Genomic DNA, 23665 nt, shown 5'->3' on the forward strand with positions numbered 1-23665 from the left:
GTACACATTTCTTCAATTCCTCTTCTGCTTTCTACTTAATCTCTATTTGGTTAATTTCCTTTGATTAAATCCAATTAATTTTCTTAATTGAGTAATATCATCCAAATCTTAATAAAGCATCATTCAACGTCAGTAAAGATGATGAAAGTGAGAATTAGATTTTAAAAAAAAAGTTACAAATGTGCTAATGCACTTGTTCAGCTAGGGAATCATTTTCAACCTCCTACTCCCTCGGATGGCTTTCACTTTTCCACTTTGTTTAATGTTTATAATACTCCTAGTAGTTTGGACCCTTTATTATTAGTTGATAAGCAAAGGTGTATTATTTACCAAGCTTGACTCTTATGATATGTTTGTGAATTTAGTTTCCTTTTCGACCATATATATAACATGTTTTACTTGGATTAAGTGACAAGTAAAGATAAAAGTAGACATAGATATAGAAAATTTAGTTATGTAGTTCGGTTTCTTCCTATATTTGTGGGATTTTATTTAAAGAGTTAATCTACTTCAACTAAGTACAAACTATAATTTAAGTCCTACAATCTCGCCATGCAACACCTATATTCTAAATTGAATAGCTCTCCTCTAAAGTTTTTCCATGAAAATTTAGATGTAAATTAAGTGACTCACCTGTACTTTCTTACTTATCATTTTTGCACTCAAAAGATAGAGACTCTAAGTATTTTTACCTAATACAAGCCAATCATATATATATATATATATATATATATATATATATATAGATTTATCAGTATTCATAAATTACAATCACTTTTCTCATAAGTAACAATATAAAAGGTCTTCAATTATTAAAGACTATCTTAATCAATACATCTAAAAATCAATATAATCTGATCTACTCAATCATAAAAAACCATAACCAATTTCTAGTGATCACAAACAAAAGCTGATACAGTTTTGGATTAAAAAAAATTACCAAATTAAACAAAAACAAATCCAGTAATACCTCAAATTGCAATAACTTTGTTTGGTTTTAATAAAACGATAAAAATGACAGCAGAAGAGACAAAAATCCATTTGGACTTTGAAGACACTAAGCTTAAAATGAATAACAACTTTAGTTACATCAGCACCTTTCTGAATAGACTTCACTTGCATTTAAGACAATAGTTTAATGACAAACTTAGGAAAAATCAGTTGTTAAGAAAAACCAGACAAATGAACAAAAAAGAGTGAGACAAGAGTTTTCATGCATCCCATATTATTAAATTAATCAAACTTAAGACACTGTAGTTTTGCCTGTATATTAATGGTTTAAATGGATATAGGTAAATATTGACTCCAAGGATAAAGTAGTTTTGACTTCATAGCCCCACATTGTCATCTCAAAAGCTTGAGTAAAAGACATATAACCTTGACATTTTTAAAAGCAAGAAGCATTACATGTTGCTTGCCATCAACATGTTTAGTTGTAAATTAAACTACTTCATGTTTCTTCCCAAATCAAACAAAATCATTTAAACTTGAGTTCTATTACAACATTTATGATTTTTTTTACATTAATAATCTCTTTCATCATTTTCAATTTTAACATCATTTGTTTTCTGTTAATTATGTTAAATAATTTGACCATGCTTATTTTTATTAGTAGTATACATATTTTTATTTTCTATACAATTGGAAAAATATTATAATCTTTCTTTTTGGTTAAAATATGCTACTAGTTCTTCTACTTTTATAATATTTGAGATTTAGTCTTTATATTTTAAAAGTTAAAAATTCAATTTTAAACACCAATCTTACTTTTTCTGTTTAAAAGTTCTAGTCTAATAACTATCATAGTTGGTTGTTTCTATTAAAATTGATCAAATTTACATGTTTATTTTCCATCAATCATATGACATGTCATATGAGGGTAGCTTAATTAACATATCAAATTGACAAATTTTGAGAAAAAATACTAACAATTTTAATGATTGGATTGGGATTTTTAAATCAAAACAGTGGGAGGACTTAATTTCTAGCTTTTTAAGTATATGAACCAAATATCAAATTTTGTCAAAGTACAAGGACTAATAGCATATTTTAACCTTTTCTTTTGTCTTTTTTAAATATACAAATTAAAAAAGTTTGGTTAGATATACAAAAAATCTCAAGGTGAATTATTTGACGGAACTAAAAAAAAAAAAAAAGTTCGTGTGAGATCTAGAAATACACACATTTCAAAAAGTAGAGAACATGAAATAATAAAAAATATAGTAAAGAGACTAAATTCGCAAAAAACTATATACTACAAGGACTGTCTCTACAATTTAACTAAACACAAATGTGTACTATAAACATATACCATAAACACCGGTCTGTTCATCATTGTGGATAAGCTAGCTAGCTTGAAAGAACAAGTTCTTAAAAAAAATCCTACTTGTCTATAAAATTATATTCAGAAACTGATTATCCTAATTTGACACACCAACAATTTAGTGGTGTGTCCCATGAAACAATAAGATTTTGATGCAAATAGGCTCTACAATTAGAGAGGCAATAAGTTGTTGTACTTGGAAAGACGGTGAAAACCATGGCCAATTTGTCTAATACATGCTGAATGGATCCCACAAAATAGAAGCATACATAAAATCTAATGGATGTTGCCAATTCATTAAGTGAATGATTGGAGTAAACAAGTTTGATGTATAGGAGGGGGAAACAATTTTTAGTTATTTATTTGTAGTTATATTTTGTTTTGTAGTGCAAAATAAAAAGAGAAGAGGGGGCAGATGCAATGCATTCAAGAAATTGAGGGTGCAATAAGGAGAGGAAGACAGCTTGAAATGGGCCATGTAATGCCCCCAAGAGGATGGGCAACGTGGGGGTTCTAGGACCTCTTTGAATGACACTTGATAAGGGCTTGTTAACCTTTTAAAGCCACTTTTATTACTCTTTCCCCCAATCAAAATCTACCTCTTTAGACCAAGTCTTTTGCTTGCGGGTGAAAGTGTCATAAAGGTACTTGTACTAGGATTGAATTGTATTTTGTCCCCTCTACTAAAAAAGGACAAATTAGTCCTTGCACATTAGATCAAAGAGCAAATTTATCTTTCTGTTAAAAAACCCATCCATTTTTGCTGTTAAAATTTGATCTCTATACGTCATCATTAGATACACATGGCGCGCAATGTGTCACTGCCTAGTTGTTTCGTTAGTCACACCAATTTTTAACAAAAATGACCAATTTACTTTTTTATCTAATATACAAAGACTAATTTATTCATTTTTTAAGTAGAGAAAGCAAAATACAATTTAACTTCTAGTACAAGGACATCCATAATAATTTTATGTTATGTGTTGGATCTAACATGCATGAACAAGGAAAAAGTCGCCTCAAATTGGAAAATCGCTTTGTAACTAAAAGGATAGGTTTTGATGTAGGTTTAGGGTCACATATTAGGTAGATGAGAAGAGGTAACCACTTGGGGCAAGTTCAAGGATCCAAGTACAGTAGGCTTAGTTAGTGGAGGAGGTGGTTAGCTAGTCATGCTTCTTATTAACTCCCACTACTATAGAAAAAATGGCATTGAATCTTCTTGCATGCATGCTTCTATACCTTTGTTTTAAGCATTCAAAACCTAAAGCTCAACTCAAAAAAGTTGATCCCAAAGTACCTTTATCAACATTTTTTCAATTACTTTAGCGGGAGTTTTCTGAGGAGGGGAGAACATAAAACAATAACATTATAAATTTCAATATTATTCAGGAATCAATTATGATACTAATTTGGTAAAAGGTAAAAAATCAATTAACCAGTGAACTTATATAGACCAATTGAATCAAGCTATAAAATTAGTTGAATCAATAGTTAGATCGAGATATAAAACCGGTTTACTAATGGTTGAATTGAATTTTATATTTTTTAAAATATTTTAATATTTTTTTGAATGGATTAAATTAATGGAACTAAAAATAGTGATCTAACCTGATTCACCCAACTATCCAATTTAAAAAACATTAATAAACCCATGGCATAAAGGAATTAAAGACCATTGGTCAAAGGAAAAAAAAAAAAAGGCAATTACTGCAAATCCAATTATAAAAGTCCTCAATCTCAAAAAAAATTATATAAAGCCAAATCATACAATAAAGAGGATGCACTATATATCGTGTTTCATGTTCGGTTTCATGTAAGAGGATCTTCATATTAGGATTTGGTCTAACTTTACGTTAAATTATGTAAACCCTAAACCTACAAAAACATATATTATAATATATGTTACGGATAAATTATATTTGTAAATAAAAGTTATACTTTACATATATTATAATTGTAAACAAAAACATATATTATAATTTTTAGGTTGAATTTTACTATTTGTCCCTGTATTTTGTGAAAATTATGGATCAATTTTAATGCATATACTTTTCAAATTTTGAAATTAGAATCCTAACCCAAATAGTAGCAGTTAAATGCGTTTGGTTAAATTAAATTACTGGTCCTTTACTATGTGTATAGTTGTAAATTTAGTTCAAATTCTCCAATTGGATCATTCTAAGTCCCTATATTTTTTCAAAATTTGAAAACCCAATCTTGAAGCAAATGATAGACGTTAATCCATTCACTAAATTTTCAGTGAGTAATATGTGAAAATAACAAAACGATATATCATTATACATATGATAATATATTTGCCGCATCAGATTTTGGAAATAACAAAACTTAACCAATTTAATAATTATCGTTTGGTGAGGACTAAAATTTTAAAGTTCAAAAAGTACAAGGATTAATAGCATGATTTAACCTAGTTTTTAATTAAAAAGGAAATGTTGGTAATGAACTTTGTAACCACATTGGCGTGTGAAAATGCTGACTTTTAGGTTCCAGCTAAATTAAAGTAAAATCGAAATAGATGTTTTAACAAGAGATGTTTCTGAATACGTCCAAAAAAAAGAACATGTTATTGAATAGACAAATATGGAGATTGAAGTTGTGGTAGATAATTATCCTTAATGAGAAGTCTAGGGAAATATATATGTTTTATCTAAAAAACACGAGCAGTGAAATGAAGTGCCACTAGCTAGCTGTCTTGACCATGCATTCAATCCAACAACATTGAGAGTTACCATGTCTTTGACTCATCATGTATTGTTGTTGGGTCTGTTCTCGAAATGTAACCTTGTGCCCCAGCCACTATATTTAGACAAAAGAAAGAAAACAAAACTTGCACGTGATGAATGATTTTACAAGGATTTTTTTGTCTCTTTGCTATGTGGGGAAGAAGAGGTGCGGCCAGTAATCCTCAAAATATGGATTTTGTTCTAAACATTTTTGGACCCAACTTGGACTTTAAAGATTTGGATTATAATGAATGACATTAGTAGGCCCTCAAAATATGGGTTTTGAGACTCACTTAAAAGGCACAGATAAGACTTTAAATGGAATAAGCCCATGCCAGATAGAAGAAAGATTACAATAGGTATGAGTGGCAATGATAAGCATCCTAACTTGATTTCAAGTTCACTTGCACATAGTGAGGTTATTAATGTTGCTTTTAAATATCTTTCATTGATTCGTGAACACTACAAATAAAGGAGTATAAAGGTCTTATACATTGGAAATACAACACAAACAGAAAGCAATATGAACACTTGACAAAAGCCAACTTATATTGGAATTTTTTTTGAATCGAGGATAAAATGCCATCATCATTGGTATCAAAGCCACATCGTCATGTGCCAGCCACTAGGATAAAGAAGACGAATTGGTGTGTTATAACAGCCATCAACGATCTTGTTCTTCCTAGAGCTCAATTTAAGGTTTTGAAGTATATTGAATTATTATGATCAAATGTAAACAAAAAGAGTCAATCAAGTCACTACAGGCTCGAGATAAGCGAGTCATTGTAAACCCAAGAGAACAAGAGTCATTATCGACTCGGAAAACTTCTTTCAAGGGAGGAGTAAAAGGAAAAACTGTAACGTCCCCCTACCCGAGACCGTCGCCGGAGTCGAGCAGGAGACATTACAAAACTTATCTTAGCACTTAAATAGTTTTCGTAGTAAACTATCCATCTGCATCATGGTAGCTAAAAAAATCATATCTCGAGTTACGAAACTCGAAATCTAATTCCGTAAATTTTCCCTGAAACTAAACTCATATATCTACTTACTAATTTTTTTCTAGAATTTTTGGTCAGGCCAATTAGTACAGTTTATTAGTAAAAGTCTCCCATGTTTCAGGGTTTGGCTACTCTAACCCCTGTGTACTACGAATCAAATTTCTTCCTGTACAAAAATCTAATGACTATTCTGTTTGTTTCAATTAAAAATAGACTCAATAAGGAATCCATACATATAAAGTATGAGTCCTAATTATTTATACACAATTTATGGTGAATTTCTAAAGTCAGAATAGGGAATTTAAAAATTGCTCTAACCCTGTTTTGTTTCTTCCATATAAAAATAGATTCATTAAGCTTCAATTACATATTTTATTCATCATATAATTCACTTTCTACTATTTTTGGTGTATTTTCAAAGTTGGACTATCTCTCATCTGTCCAAATCTGTTTTAGTATAAAATGTTGATAACTAAGTTTATAACATCTTCATTTCTTCTCTCTACAATATTTACCAACACTTCCTCTTATTACTCTTCACTAACATATCAAAACATACCATACTTAAGGTTTTGGTAACATTTACAAAACATACCAAAATATCACTTAACAACTTAGATACTTTTAAAATGACCAAAAGACATCCTAGGTACAATGCCATTTTCCAAAAGATAGAAACTTCACCAATTTGAGTTTGGAGATCGGCTTGTATCTTTGAGTCCTTATACTTTCAGACCTAGCTCACAAGACGAAACAAACCGACACCGAGAATACTCTCGATGGTATTTCTATAAACAATAGCTTAATCAACTTTAAAACATGGTAATTCAAACACATTATTGCTATTATTCAATATCAATCAAGACTTTAATAACCTTTACTTATTTACCCTTATTAACATAACTTTCGGACATCGACGGATACACGGATCCAATCCACACTCGGATAAGCACATAGTGCTTCATCGAATAAATCTGAACTTTAACATTATAGTACACAAAGTACTTCATCGGAACAAATCAAACTTTAATGAGTCGACACATAGTGTCTCATCGACTCAATGTCGAATATCCCAATACTTCCAATTCCTATGACATGTCAACTATATCCGACTAGCCCGACACTGTCAATAGGGTATTCAAAATCACATTCATTTCAATATGGTAAAAATACTTACATCATTCACATTTTCATACAATATAAATATCAAATATAGCAATAACGATTAAGCTCGGTTTATAGAAATACAAACTATTATTTATCGAATTTAATTGATATCTTCGTTCACTTTCTCTTTTCCCTTCTTTGATGACGTATCCGGTGCTACGTTTGCTACTAACAATCATACAATTAAAAATCATCAATATACTAATTCATAAAACACATTTTCACTTTCTACCAAACTTTTACAAAAATTCCAATTTCGTCCTTTTTCCATTACTAATCTTTTTTTCTTTAACTTAAGCTTCATATTCTCTTTTAATCCACTCATTAACAATTTCTAACTCATAAAATTCATTATAAAATATAAATTTTGAGCTCTATTCAACTTAGTCCCTATTTAGACCTAACTTAGAAATTCCTTTAACTAATCACTTCTAACTTCAATTTCTATCAATTTAACCCATAAAACCTCAATTTATTCAACTAAATCAATATCTAAAAATTCTCTATTTTTCTTCATTTTAACCTTATACATATAGAACTTTGAATTAGGCATCCATAAACATAAAAATCATAAGAAAATGAGCTAAAACAACTTACCAATCAAACTTTAGGGCCTTAATCCTCAAATTTTCCTTTTTTATTTCTTTCTTTCTTTCTTCTTTCTTTTACGTTTGCTCTCTGTTAGTCTTTCTATCTTCTTTTTCTATTTTATCAATTTTACTTATTATACTATTATTAACCTATAATAAATATAAAACTAACATGTGTAATAGCTATAACATAAAATATCTTGTAGCTATTACACATATATACCAACTATTACACACGTTATTCAATATTAACACACACATGGAACTTAGGGTCTAATTACTAGATTAGTCCCTTTTACTTCTTTAATCTATAATTAAACTTTTATTCCTTATGCAATTTAGCCCTTTAAACTAAATTCAAGCTACTTCACTTAATTAAACACTAAATAACCATTCAACTATAATTCATAAATATTTCTAATAAATATTCATGAATAAATTTCACGGAAACAATACTCAAGACTCAATTTCCGATACCGTAACTTTCGGTTCATTACAAAAACTATTGCCTTATTATTATTTTGAACAATTCACTTTTTAGAAAAAAGATGTGGTTGATGAAGGGAACAAGGGTGGTGGAGGATGAGTAGAAAGATAGTGTTGAAGATCTCCGACAAACAAGGCAAGAAATATCCTATGTAGAGTCGTCACTAATCAGTTTTAGGCTAGTGTAATTAGTCACTTATAAGTATGTTCAATTTATGATTTACCTCAGTGTAAACTAATGAAAACCTTAAAAGAACAGACTCAAGTCTATGTTATCGTTTTTAGGTTCAAGAGTATAGGTATGTGTAAGGAAGGTGTAAGAACCTGATGTTCAGTGGTGTTGGAAACAATAGTTCGAGACCACTAAATTTGATGAGTAAGCTCGTAAATCTTATTATTTAGTATTTACGAGTCAAATGTGGTTTTAGAAAGATTTTTGAATTGGCAATTTAAGTTTTATAATAAATTATTAAGTTCAAGTAGTAAAATTCTAGATCAAGTGGTTTTAAAAATGAGGTATCGAGACCTCGTTTCTATAAACCAAGTCGTAAATATTTTTATAAATATTTACAGAGTGTCATTAATGTAGTATTAAAATTTCATTGGAAAATCTTATTGTTCCGGTAGTTAATTAATTAAAAATAACTAAATTGAAAAAAAGACTTAGTTAATTATAAGAAGTAAGTAATTAAATGGTTTAGATAATAAACATGGGAGGACTTAAAGGATAAATATGCCTAAATTTATATAATGGGACTGCATGTAAGTGTGAAATAATAAAATAAATTAAATGGATGGCAAAATGGTAATTTATATAAAATTTTACCTACAATTTGAAATTAAAAGAGAATTCTAGACATTTTTCTTCTTCAACTTCAGTAAACCAACATGGGAGTGAATTTCTAAGCTGGTTCTTCATATCGTTAAATTTTTCTAAATTAGACACGGTTGTGTGCCCTAATTTCAATGCCCATACGGCTTGAGACACGGGCGTGTCTCTTGGTCGTGTGAGCCACACGGCCTGGTTGGACGGGCGTGTGTCCCCTACTCCTTTGAAATTTTTTGATATTTTCTGAAAAAATTTTTGAGTTTCCAGTTTAGTCTCGATTTATTTTAAATGTGTATTTGGGCCTTGAGGGCTCATATAAGGGACGATATGAGTTGTAATAGGCTAATTTTGGCCTGGGCCCCCAAAAAATAATAACCAAATAAATAAAGCCAAAGGATACAATCGGTCGAAAACAAGCCAAAAAGGGCCAAATTGAAAGACAATCATTAAATTGTGGCCAAATAAAAAAGATGGAGAAAGCCAATGAGTTCAAAATTTGTTGACTTGGTAAAAGGCTAAAAATAGGAAGATATGATTTTTTTTTTGTTTTTATTTTATTTTATTATTAAATTATTTAGGCTAATTTTAGTAAACCCAATGTATATAAATAGGGGTATTTTGTTTTTTGAATGGGAGGACTTTTGTATTCCTACTTCAATTTGGAATTGGATTATTCTCTCTTTTCCTATTTCCATTGGAATTGAATATTATTTTCTTTTCTCTTTCAATTACGTGAGAATTTTGTCCATTTCATTTCAATTTCTTTGTTTTTTCTAAATTCGTCCAATTGCTTTTAGCCCTTCCGTTTTTTATTGTTTTGCAATTAAGTTTTCATTTTTTTTTGGCCCTAAAATTTGTTTTGACTGCATTTTGGTCCTCCTTGAAGCTGTGCGTTTTGGAGGGTGGGGATTATTTCCCTTTTGGTCCATCCTTGTTATTCACATGTTCAAATTGGTCAATTTCCTTTTATTTATTTTTGATTTGCCCCAAAATTTTGCTTTAAGGTTCGATTTAATCTTTTTTTTTTATTTTTACTATTTTATTATCAAATTAACTAATTTAATATATTATTACTATTATTATTATGTTTCTATTTATATTTATTTTGTTATTCTAATACTATTATTATTTATCTAATTTTTTTATCTATTTATATTTCTACTATTATTATATTTCTATTTATTATATTTTTATTTCTATTTATATACTAATATTATTTTCATTATTATTTTTCTTATATATGTTTTTTACTTTTTTATTAACATTCTATTTATTTATTTATTTTACATTTTTGTTATTATCTATTTTAACTTTTATATAACACTCATTTCAAATTTTATACATTATTTACTTTAATATTTTCATATATTATTTATTTCAAACTTTTTTTTACACATTATGTATTTTGAATTGTTTATATATTATTTTTAAAGAGTTTTATGTATTATTTTATCTTGAATGGATACTATTTTTTTAAAACTATTTTATATACTTTAGATCGCTTTTATAACATCCATTTTAAATTCTTTTTATGTATCATTTTTTAGAATTGTTTTATATTTTATTTTAGATTTTCTTACTTTGTATTTATTTGTTATTTGTGATTCGTTATTATAACATTTTGTTTATGAATTATTACTTTGCGTTGTATATTATTATTCCATCGCATTTTATTCGTTTAAAAAGTTGTGTTTTAATATCGTTTAAGTTTTAAAATCATTTTATTCAAAAGTTTTCAAAATAAGACAATACTCGGTATTTGGCATCTTCGAGAAGATTGTGCCCTAACTTACTGGGTTCCAATTTTCCTTGTTGAATCTAAGTAACCGAGTACCCCTTTTTCAATCAAAAAACATAAGTTTCAAATAAAAGCTTATTATCAGGAATTCGAGGTGTTGTGTTCTAACTCACTGGATATGACATTTTGTATCTCGAGATAAGGATTTCTAAAAAAATAAAGGCAATGTTCTATGTTTGGAAATCCGAGAAATCGTGCCCTAACGTGTTGGGTTTTGGTTTTTCTTTGGACCAAATAATCGAATATCCTTTTGTAATTTCCAAATGAATGAGCTTTTGGAAATTAAGAATTGATCGTGGTTTCGAAGGTTTAAAGAATCATGTCCTAACGTGCTGGATGTGATATTATATTCCTTCAAAACAAGAGAATTTTAATGTTCAATTTGAGTTATTCAAATGTTTTAAAAGAAATTGTATTTCAAAATATTTTTTAAAATTTTAGACAATAGGGCATTAATTGATCAATTGGTACCAATTTTGGGCGTTACGAGGGTGCTAACCCTTTCTTGTGCGTAACGGACTCTCAATCCCTTTTTTCTCGAATTTCGTTGACCCAAAATCATTGTTTTAATAAATCAAAATGTTTTATTAAAATGATCAATCTCAAGGTGATCCAATCACACCTCGAAAAAAAATCGGTGCCGACTCCATTTTTTTTTTAAGTTGACTCCCGTTTTTCCAATAAAAAATGGTATCGACATGAGTAATTATGATTAGTTTCTTATATTTATGTTAAATAATATGAAATGTTCGTATTTATTTGAAAAGCCTGGCAATGCTCCATAACTTTATTCCAACGACGGATAAGGGTTAGGGGTGTTACATTTAGGATTAGCCCTTATAAACATGTCGTAGTCTTGTAATGTCCAAACTTGAACCTTAAAGTTTTTTTCAATAAAAGGGTAGTTAGGTAGGTAGTGATACCCCTTTTTCCATGTGTAGATATTTTAGTAGTGATACTAATACCACTTCTCAAGGTATCAATTTAGGACCACTCTCAAACGTTCAGTTGGTTACTAACTTGTACTTGTATTAATACCTCTATTATGGGTATCAATACTTGATTGTAGAGCATTCTCTAAGCAAGACCAAAACACGTTTATAACTTTCAACATTAGATATTCCCTCTCCAATATTCTTATATACTTCTAAAGTACCTAATGAAAAGAAATGCTACATGAAACATCTTATAATTGGATATAACCTCACATGATATACCCATTTCAATTATTCTTATTACCATGTTACCGCATTCTAGCCAACTAGGAACTTCTCATCTCAAACATATCATTTCATTAGAATAAGCCATCCAATTATCCATGCCAACTTATAACTCATATAGAAACATTATAATGCACCTTATTATGCAACCCAGGGGCAAAGCAAAAAAATTTGGATTGTGAGGTCAACTTTTTAAAAAAATTAAAACGTTTATGAAAGTCATATAAACTAAGTTGACTTTTTTTTAGAATATTTTTGCATTATTGTTAAACATTTAAAACAAATATGTCTAAACATAAAGGTTTTTATGAAGCCAATATATCACTCGTAATTTTCTTTCACAAAAATAAACACCACTTAAGTACTTTTTGTTGTCATGATAATGCAATATATCAATTTTCCAAACATAGATTCACAATAGTCACACTACCAACAACAATTTCTAAATAAAAACACTAAATTTCTAATCAATCTTAATTTCTTCAAGGGTTTGTATTAATCAATCTTAATTTCTCCAATGATTAGTATTAATCAACCTCTAAAATTATTACCCAATCATGATGTTAGGAATCTCATACAAATTCAATAATCGTAAAATCATTCAATAAATAAATAAATAACCTAAATCTTGCATAAAAAAATCCTACTCTATCATAAGAAAACACACAATCCTAATTTTCTAGAGATTAATCAATAAAGCATGAAAAGAAAAGAAGAGTTGTTACCAAATTGGGAGATCAACATGAAAGTATTGAAAGATTAACACCTATCTTTTAAAAATTCTAATGAAAGAAATTTGAGGAAAAAGTGATGAGTGTTGGAAGAAATTAAAAGAATTAGGGATTTTTAGTTTTAATGATGGGGAGAGATTCATTTATTTTTATATAAAATAGTTTATTTTATAAAAATCTTTTTCAAAAATTTTAGTAGGAACGATTTTTTGTGGTCATTTTCAATTTTTTTGTGAATTAATGCATAAATTATATAATTATAAGTAATATTTACTTCTTATTTTTTTGTGGAGTCAATCAACCCTACAACTATCAAATTTGGCTCCACTACTGATGTAGTCTATGTTCGTGCCAACTATACCATTTGAGTAAGTAGCAAAATAGATCAAAACCTATAAAATACATTGCCTTGGATGAGGCTTTGATGTTGTATAATTTAAAAGCAATCTTTATGAGTCGTTCTATAACCTATGCAAGGAAAAATAGATTTGTACGCTAAGCATTCAAGAATTCTTAGGTAGTATTTGGAAAGTTACCTAATAATTAAATTTGTGTGTAATTGCTTGTAATTACATGAAGATGACATGTTTCGACAACCACTGTAATTGTGGGTCCCACTGAAATGGGTGTAATTAGAGCACCGTAATTACAGTTTTTGATTTTATGAGGAGGGTGAGAATTGGAGTAATTATGCAGGTAATTACACTCAAATTTAATTTTAAAAAATTACTTTATACAAGTTTAAGTTATAGCTTTTTATTTTATAAGCATAAACACATATAAGTGTTTGGAATAATTACAAGCATTTAAAATATTTTAAAAATATAAATCATAAAATTAAAACATTATTATTGTATAAAAAATGTTTAAACTTAAATCGTATATAAACATGTTTGGAAAGTCATAGAGTAATTGGATTTGAGTGTTATTGTTTGCAATTACCCGCGTAATTATTCAAATTCTCACCCTCTCCTTTAGAGTTGAAAAGTGTAATTGCATTGTTCCAATTACACCAAATTCAATGAGACATAGCTATTATAGTGGTTACCTAAACATGCTACAAGTTTGTAATTACAAGCAATTACACTCAAATTCAATTACCATATGGCTTTTCAAACGCACTTTTAAAATTAATAACATTTATATATATGATAATATATTGTAGTACCCAAAGGAGAACTAGGATATTTTTGAATTGTTTGCTTATCTCAATTCATAAAGTAAATTTATTATTTTGAGCATTTATGTATTATTTTTGCAACTATTTCTCTTCATTTGTAAGCCTCATATGTTGTTTTATTTAATGTGTTAAACTTCTCTAAATGGAATGAACAAGTCAAGCTCCATTTAAGTGTTTTATATCTTCAACTTGGTATTGTTAGAAGATAAATTAACTATTATTACTAACTTAAATAACGAGGAAGAGAATTTGTACCATAAGCAATGAAAACGGTCAAACAAATTGAGCCTTTCTTTCTTCCTTTTTATTTGCAAATGAAAATAGCTAAAAACATTAAGACCAATATTTCACAAACTAAAAGTACAAAAGAATATCTTAAGTTTGTAGAAGAACATTTTCATTCTACAAACAAGTCATTTGTTGAGACTTTACTGACACAACACACAATCATGAAGTTTGATGCATTAAGCGGAATGCAAGAACATATCATTGAGATGACTAATATTGCAACAAGGTTAAATACCTTGAGGATGATGGTGGATGACTTCTTTCTTGGTATGGTTCATTTTGAACTCACTACTTTCGAATTATGGATCATTTTAGATTAACTATAACATTATTAAAGAAAAGTGGGATGTTAATGAATTGGATAGTAAGCTCAATCAAGAGGAAGCGAGATTAAAGAGTTAAGTAAGTCATTCCATCAACCTTGTAGGTTAATAAGTTGACAAATGACTTAAGGTGAAAACCAACAAGTTTAAGAAGAAGAAAAACACATTCGTTAGTGTCTTAAATGGCGAGAAAAAAGAATGAATGGAAGATTAGTGTCACTTCTATTAAAAAAAAAAAGTGGTACTATTAGAAAGATCACCAAAAATGCAAATCTTGGTTCGAAAAGAAAAGAATACTTTATGATTTTGTATGTTTCAAATAAAACTTAATTGAAATTCCGTATAGTATTTGGTGGTTGTGCTACTACTCATGTATACAACAAAATACAAGGATTCATTTTGATCCAAACTACAAACCTAAAGGAAGATTTTCTATATATGGGGAATCGTATGAAGGCTCTAATTGAATGTATAGGGACTTATCATTTAGTCTTTGATATTAGTTATCACTTAGACTTATTTTAAACTCTTTATGAACCTTTAGGTTTTAGGAATTTTATTGTTGTTTCAAAGCTTGATTTTTGGATTTAATGTTACATTTAGATATGATTATTTCAGTTTATTTAATAATAATATTGTTAGTGATTCTAAAAACTTTATTGATGGATTATTATATTGAAACTTAATAAAAAAATTCTAAATCCATACTTGTTTAGTTGGAATTAAATGTAGTATGCTAAATAAATATTTTTCTTATTTGTGCATAAAAGTTTAGGTCTTGTTTCCAAACAAAGATTAGAAAAATTAGTAAAGAATTAATCCAAACAAATTTAATTTCATTATGGAAAATTTTAATATTAAATTTCTAAAAATATTAATAATTTGCCCAATATACAAATAAACATATAAGATAACAATATTTATTTATAATATAAGAATTAAACTATTCAAAATTATTATTATTCGTAATTTTTTAATTTTTTAATTATTATCTTTCAATATAAATTTAAATATAAAAATTTTATAACGACTAATATTACTTATTATTTTTAATTTATTTATCAATTATTATATTTTAACTTTTATATGACTATGATATAAGCATACTCAATTCAAGTCTTTCTTGTTATTGTATAGAGTTGTCTATGGGCCAAGTCGGATCCTAACAAAATTCTAGGTTCGACTGATAGGCTCGAGCCTAACCCGAAAAATGAGCCTAAATTTTTCTCAAGCTCGCTCAAATAAAAATGTTAAAAATCGAGTTCACTGGTTCGCTCATATTAAAAAATTTTATTTTGTTTTTATATTAAAAATTTTAAAATATAATTCATCACAAAATTAAAAACATTAAAATAAATTTTTCCCCAAATTGAAAAAAAAGTCTATTTAAATAACATTAAGATAGGTGCAATTTAACAAATAAATACCTATAAAATAATAGCAAAATTAATAATAAAATAAAAGTTATACAATATTCAAACAACAACAAAAATGATACTAATATAATAGTGGAATAATAGCAAAATAGTGGGAAAACGGTAGAAAAATAGCAGCAAAATAGGAAAAACAGAAACAAAATAATATTTTTTTCAATCGGGCCAAAAAAACCTTACTTGAGGCCTAACCCATTTTCTAAACGAGCATTATTTTTTTGTCAAAACCCATTTTTCAAGTCTATATTTATGTCCAAACCTTCTCACTTTTTAGACAAGCCTTTGGGCTGGATTGCGTGGCCTAACTCATGGACAAGTCTATTATTATAACAGCAGTTGTACTAATTGAGATAAAACTCAATAAAAAAACACTTTAATTTTTTTAATTATATAATAGTAGGAGACGAAGAAAAGCGATGACATAATTTGAACCCGTAACATTTATAAGATGAAAACCTTAAAAATTATTTATACTAAAAATCTTATCACACGTGCATACATTCAATATAAAGAATTAATCAATTACTAGATAAGAAACGATTTAATTTAAAAATAAATAAATTTCTTATCATAGAATATAGTTCTCATCAAATTTAACCTTAATTTAGGTGAAAAGAGGTAGACAAAACGAGGAAGTTAAGGTTAAATAAAAGAAGACAAGAGAATAAAATTTTCTGACTATTCACGTATGATAGATACATAGGGTTTTTCACCCTTTATGCTATTTTTTGTTTTCCATGTTAAAAAGGAATTGGGAATAGTTTAGTTATTTCCTAATTAGATTAGGAGTTCTATTAATATTATAAATACACAAATAATGAGAGAAACTATTTTTATGGTAAAATTATTATTTTTAAATAATTATATAATCTTAAAAAAAAGTAAATTTTATTAGAAATAATTTCAAACCAGTTATAACAAACAAATATTTAGAGAAGCAAAAACCTAATTTTAAGGTTAAACCGTGTAGCGCTGTCACTTCCACTTTTGATTCTCTCTATCGCTTTATTTTTTTCCTCTGCCTCGCAGTTTATATTTTAGGGTTCCTTCGAAACAAGGTGATCTTTACAAATCTTTTTAACTTTTCTTATCTTTCGCCTGTTCTTCTTTGGTACGCTAATCTTCTCTATCTCTCTTTTTAATCCTTAATACTTGACATTAAATCTGCATCTTTTCTGCAATCTTCTAATTGTTCTTCGTTATCGATTAGGTTTTACTTAATTGCTTATCGGCTTCTGATATGAATAATTGATTTTTTTTATAATGCTTTCGATTGCATTCTGTTGCTTATATTTGGTTATCGGACTAGGACTGTATTAAATTATCTGATTTTTATGTGAATTCTGGAGATATTCGGTTGTATACGGACTGTTTCTAGGGTTTTCCAGAAAAGCCAGAGTTACCTAGGTAAATTCTGAATTTGAATGTATACAACTATACTGCTAACTAACTTACGGTTTGATTGAGATGATACAAATTGTGAGGATTGCAGTATCGACGATGAAGAAAGGGGAAATCTTCTTCTTTTTTCCTTTTTATTAAACAAGATGTGTAACTTGCTATGTTAATTTCTTTGACTAATGTAGTTTGGAGATTTGTGCCTGCTGCAGCCTGTTTTTGGTTGTTGCAGTAAGTGCTTTCACATATGCAGAAGCAAATACCACATGCTTCTAGATGGTTGAAAATTGAAAACTGAAATTTTGTAAACTGCTAAAGCATGATCATTAATTTAGTATTGAGAAAATCGCAATAGAATGTGTTGCATTTGGATTATTTTCTGTTTTTAAAACATGATCTGGTTTTTTCATTATTCTCTTTTCCCTTTTTAGCAACACTTGTGGAAGCAAAATTGTGACAACCATGGAGTGCATAATGTTATCTGTATTAAACTTGTTTAAGCAAATACAATGAATTAATTTTGTTATATGCTGTAGCCAGTCATTTACTTTTTTATTACAAAAAATTTGGTGCCTTTAACCATTTTTAATTTTCACAAAATATTTCTTTTGAATGTGTGGTGGCATCATAAGTCATAAGTTGCTTTAATGTCTGGAGAGTGTTTACATCTTCTGGGTTATTTGTCATAAGTTGCTTTCTATTCTTTGTTGCTCATACTTTGAAATCCTCTTGCTCGATTATTACATTTACTAAGCATGTTTCATCCATTTCTGAATGCTGATTTGGTGATGGCATGTTAATCTCAAGATATCTATAATTCATTTAACAGACGTATGCTAGTTGATAATTTTGTGTTGATATTCCTTTGCTGAAAAAAATGCAGCTTACAGGATGCCAGAAGACGTTGAGTACCGTTGTTTTATAGGTAATCTTTCATGGTCAACCTCAGATAGGGGCCTAAAGGATGCATTTGAGAAGTTTGGAAATCTTATCGAGGCTAAGGTAATGAATAATGGAACTCTCTCATCATGGTATCTCTTATGTTATTCTTTTTTAAGAAAAAACTTGAGTTCACTGATTTCATCAAATTGAATCCTGGTCAAAACTTGTATTTCTGTATGTTACTTTTACACAGGGAATAGATTTCATTAGTTTATAGGCTTTTTTTCTGTCTTTGTTGTCACGACTATGCTGCCACCTTCTGTTTCTGACCATGCAACGCCTCTTGCTTTTGAAAACTATCCCTTCTACTTGCAGATGTTCACTTATGCTTCAATTTGGGGTGAAGGCAATGCAAAACCTGAAAGACATAATTACTTAGATAATAGGAATATGTTTTATGGAACAAAACTAGTAATTGTAATGTAATTATTTATTTAAAGCATTATAACTGATGAACTGTTATAGAACTTTATTCTTTTTTAATACATTATGGCATTAATTTTTATGGTTTTGGTTTGCACAACAAAATTTGACTGAACTTTTTCTTGATTCAGGTTGCTGTCGACAAGATTTCTGGACGTTCTCGTGGATTTGGATTTGTCTCTTTTGATGAGAAAGCGGCCATGGAAGAAGCTATTGAAGCAATGAATGGAATGGACTTGGATGGGCGGAATATAACAGTTGATAGAGCTAAGCCTCAACAAGGGTCGGGGAGAGATTATGATGGCGACCGTAACCGTAACCGTGGACGTGATCGTGATCGTGACCGTGACCATGACCGTAATCGGGGCTATGATGGCGGGCGTGGATCTAATGGTGGGGAGTGTTTTAAGTGTGGAAAGCCTGGGCACTTTGCCAGGGAGTGTCCTAGTGATGGGGCTAGAGGTGGCAAGTATGGTGGTAGGGGTGATCGTCATGGTGGAGGTGGTGGCCGTTATGGTCCTGATCGGAATGGAGATCGATTTGGTGGGCGCAGCAGGGATGCAGGTAGTCGTGGGGGATCTGGAAGTGATAGATACAATCGTGATCGATCTGGACCCTATGACCGTCGTGGAACTGGAGGTCCTCGTTCTGGTTAAGATGACTGCTTGTGGTATGCATATTTATTTTCACTGTTCTTCTTTGATTGCTATTCTCCTTTCTTTTGGATTGAAATTTATATTATAATTGGACTGATGGAAGCCATCTCTGATTGCAGCTGATGAACTAGGTTGCTGCTTTTTGGCAAAGCATGAAGTTTCTTTTTTACAGAATGTGCTCTCTTCATTGTTGTCTGGGTGGAACAATATAATAGTTCAGTCCTTTGAAGTGTGAAACTTGGCACAAACCTACAACTATTTATGTGTTCGTAAAATGCTGTGTTCGATGGAGTTTTGTGCTTTCTTGACATGCACTTTCAAATATGGTCTTATGCTCTCTGCTCCATTTTTTGTGACTCATGCATTACCAACAGCACTTGCCGTTACTTCTGTCCAACTTCTCGTTGACTTTTTCATTGCCCAATTATGGAAGATGGTTTGGTCTTTGCATGGGTATTTGGAAGAATGATGGGGAGGGGTTCACCATTTGAGTTTTGCTTTTTCTCACTTGTGGAGTAGAATCTTTAGTTAGAAGTAATGCCATTTTGTCTGCCCTGTTTTCGCTATCTAGTAAATAAACAGGAGTGAAGCGGGTAATTTATTTTCCTTATGTATTGCTTTGCTCTGTGCTAGTTTTTTAATTAATAGTTTGCGCAGTATTAATGCTGTTGACATTTTGGCAGGATGCTTGGCCGTTTCTGGTTTTTATGGACACTTTATTGGGTTTCTTTGTTTCTAATTGGGCATGGTTTAATAAACTTTAAAATTGCGAGTCCTTTTGGGCGCAGCAAGGCCTCTGCATACTAATTGAATATTAAGCAGACCCAATGTTCATGGCGCGCTGATGAAAGAGTTCCATTTCCACTAAAATACATCAGCAGCCGGTGTTATTTGGTCCCACGTGTCTATACTATGTTGCTCTGTTTGGGTTCAGATTGCCCTTCTTGCCTAGTTTTTCTACCAGGCTCTAGTGTCTCGATCTTTTTGGCTAAGTTCAGACAAGTTGTTGATATATAGTTCTTTCGGCTCAGATCATGCTTTTCAAGTCCTTTACGGTTCGTAGTGTCAAAACTCTTCGACTTTGAGGTACAGTTTGCCTCTGGCTGTGTAGCAGATTGGTACCTTCTTTTCTTAGCCCTTTCTGAAATATCCCTGAAAGGAAGTTGCTCTTTGGTTCCTTTGTCCTTAAATTGCTGGGGTGTGGTATTTGCATGATGAGATATTTTCTCGGTTTACCTGCTTAATTCGTTCTTGCATACTCAATTTGTTTGTTGCGTTTATCATTTTTTTTTCCCATTTCTTTTTGCTGATTATACCTACGTCGGTGCTTTTTGTATAGGACCTACCGGTTTGGTACTAGACTACTACTAGTAGATGATTAACTAGGATATAGTTCCATCAATTCATTGAATGAAATTGAATTCATGTTCTTGTAGGTATGCTTTTAGCAGTAGCTTTTCTTAGGATCCAACCATCCACAAACTATTTTAACTGAATCAAGATTTCTTTATGTATGTATGCATGCATGTGTATGAACACTCGTAACTCTGATGTGTGTTTATTTAGAAGGGATCCTTTTTTCCCTGCATCTGGATTTATGATATAACGCTGGGAAGTCGTTTAGCAGGGACTAGGGATTGCAATTTGGCAATTCCTATGAAAAATGACTTGGATGCGTATCATGTTCATGGAAATTGAGTGGGTTTTGGTTATTTCGAATGATTTTGATATCGGGTTATATTGGTTTCATTTTTGGATCAGAGTATTTTTCATTCAAAATAATTTTCAAATTATTTTGAGTTTGGAGCACTTTCGGATACTGATATATTTTACTGTCATTTTTTTGTTTAAATTACAGTAGAAGGTCAATTTCCTTCAATTCATTTGAACTTTTAGAAACTGGCAAGTTGGTTATTATTTTGTTTGACATCTAAAGCAATTTTGGTGAAAGCCTGCAAGAGAAATTTGAATTAGCAAAAATAAAATACTCTTGTAGAATAGATTAGTTGATATTTCCAGGATTTGTGAGATAGGTTTTTAATTTTTGTTAGGATCCACATTGGATTCAATTTGAATGAGTAGAACGAATTTAGCTTTCATGACTTGTGGATTGATTATTTAAGTTAGATCATCTACTAAATTTATTAGAAACTTGAAATAATATTTACTCCTTTTGTATAAATATTTAGTCATTTTATTTAAAACAATTTGAACGACTTCCATTTCATTTTTACCATCTCAATCAAGCAATATTTAATTTTTTATTAATATTTTTATATTTATTACACTTTTATTTTCACCCATATTATGGGTGTGCCAAGGTTTAATTTTATTTAATATTTTGACATATTTGCAAGGTTTATTTTATTTTTAATCTTTGGCTATTTTTGAATTGATTTCTTTTCTGTAATCCATTTGTCCAGAATATTAAAAAAAGTGTTATATAATCTGAAAAGAATAATACACACGAAAACATGTTATACTTAACCTTTTTACTTAATTTTTTTATTACAAAAGTGTGATATAGATATGAATAAATTTTAATGTAGAATTTAACTAGTACAATATATAGTGGATGGAGAATTGAGCAAAGCTTGATTAATCTAAAAAGAACAAAATAAAATTTACACACGACATAAGTGTATCGTGGGAGTGACACTCAAATGTAATTTATAGTTTAGGGTCTAAACTTTTACCAATTATGTTAAATTCTATTGGTCATGATTACTATTTTTATCGCATTTATTTTTAATTTAGTAAGTAATATATTTTTATAATTTAAAATGCATATTTGTTAATTAAAAGAAAATTGGTCAAAGTTATAATAAAAACTCATTATTTTTGAAAAATAATTTAGATAATAAAATAATATTTTAAAAGTAATGAAAATTTTAAAAATAGAAACAAGTAATAGTAACATATTAAGTAATTAGATAAAATAAATTGAAATTCAAATATGAGTGTGAATTTCACATATAAAATTATCACTTTAATACTAAATTGCCTTTGACATAATATTTCACAACATAATGATAAATAACATTAATAATTATATAAATAATAGTAAAATTATCGAATATCAATAACTAAACATCTCAAATAAAAATGAAAATAATACTTTTTTTCTTTTGTGATGTAAACAAAACCTCTTAAAATATGTTTATATATGTGTGTGTCGGTTTGTGAGACATAGTAACAAATAAGCTTAACACTCCCTTTGATTCTTGCATTATAGTTAAATTATCAGTTTGATATTTGTATTATTTTTGTCAAACTTTTTACTTTATTTTTGTTATTAATTTGACTCACATATTTTCATTCTATTAATACCCTTACTTCAACTCAAATTTTTATTTAAAAAGTAGACCAATTAATGGCACGCTACCACATGTCAAGGAAAAAATCACTTGAAAATGTTAAAATATAAAAAACTAAAAGAATTATTAGAAATAAAAAATCATAAAACTCCCAAAATCTTAAAACCTAAAAAATAAAAAATTATAATCTATTTTTGAAAATTATATAAGCACGCAAAACATTAAAAAATAAATTTTTCATAATTTAAATAAAATTAACAATTATAAGTATATGAAACTTCAAAAAAAATAGAATTTTAGGTTTTTAGAAAATTTTAGAATTTTTATGAATTTATTAAAGATTTTATGGGTTTTCTAAAAAAATTAGGGATTTTTTTTTGCATTTTTATATTTTAAAGAAATTTTGAGTTTTTGGTAAAAATTTTCATATTAATATTGAAATTTCTGAAAAAGCCTAAAATTCCAAATAAGCAATTTTAAAAGTTTTATGAAAATTTTAAAATTTTTTGATGTTCTGCATACTCGTAATCTTAATTTTTATAATTTCCAAAAATAGATTATAATTTTTTAGTTTTTTTATAATTTTTAAGTGTAAATATTTTTGGGTTTTAATGATTTTTAGTTTTTTATAATTTTTAACATTTTAAGTGATTTTTTCTTGACACGCGGAACTGGTTGATTTAATTTTTTTTTAACGGTAAATTTGGGCTGGGTAACAGAGATTATTGGGACAAATTGATAACAAATATGAAGTAGCAGGGTCAAACCGATAAAAAAATAAAAAGTAAAATAGGGGGTTAGTTAAAAGTGGTA

At 29.0% G+C, this 23665-nt stretch overlaps 1 protein-coding gene across 2 annotated transcripts; it reads left to right on the forward strand.

The window, feature by feature from the left end:
- The first annotated feature begins 17022 nt into the window (after positions 1–17022).
- Positions 17023–20274, forward strand: LOC108456009 (glycine-rich RNA-binding protein RZ1A-like). Of its 2 annotated transcripts, none has more exons than XM_017754604.2 (4): positions 17023–17174; positions 18398–18516; positions 19011–19549; positions 19655–20274. In XM_017754604.2, exons 2-3 carry the CDS (start codon positions 18406–18408, stop codon positions 19533–19535), a joined length of 636 nt encoding a protein of 211 aa, XP_017610093.1. In that variant the 5' UTR covers positions 17023–17174; positions 18398–18405; the 3' UTR covers positions 19536–19549; positions 19655–20274. The 2 variants fall into 2 exon arrangements, with proteins under 2 accessions (XP_017610093.1, XP_017610104.1); XM_017754615.2 differs by having other exon boundaries at positions 17060–17227.
- The last annotated feature ends 3391 nt before the right edge of the window (positions 20275–23665 follow it).

This window comes from Gossypium arboreum, chromosome 7 (genome assembly GCF_025698485.1).
Source record: "Gossypium arboreum isolate Shixiya-1 chromosome 7, ASM2569848v2, whole genome shotgun sequence".
NCBI classification, from domain to species: Eukaryota; Viridiplantae; Streptophyta; class Magnoliopsida; order Malvales; family Malvaceae; genus Gossypium; species Gossypium arboreum.

Bases quoted from the DNA above. Each gene is read 5' to 3' on its own strand.
- LOC108456009 (XM_017754604.2), top strand. From the start codon at position 18,406: ATGCCAGAAGACGTTGAGTACCGTTGTTTTATAGGTAATCTTTCATGG. The intron at 18,517-19,010 runs GTAATGAATAAT...TTCTTGATTCAG, and splicing joins GAAATCTTATCGAGGCTAAG to GTTGCTGTCGACAAGATTTC.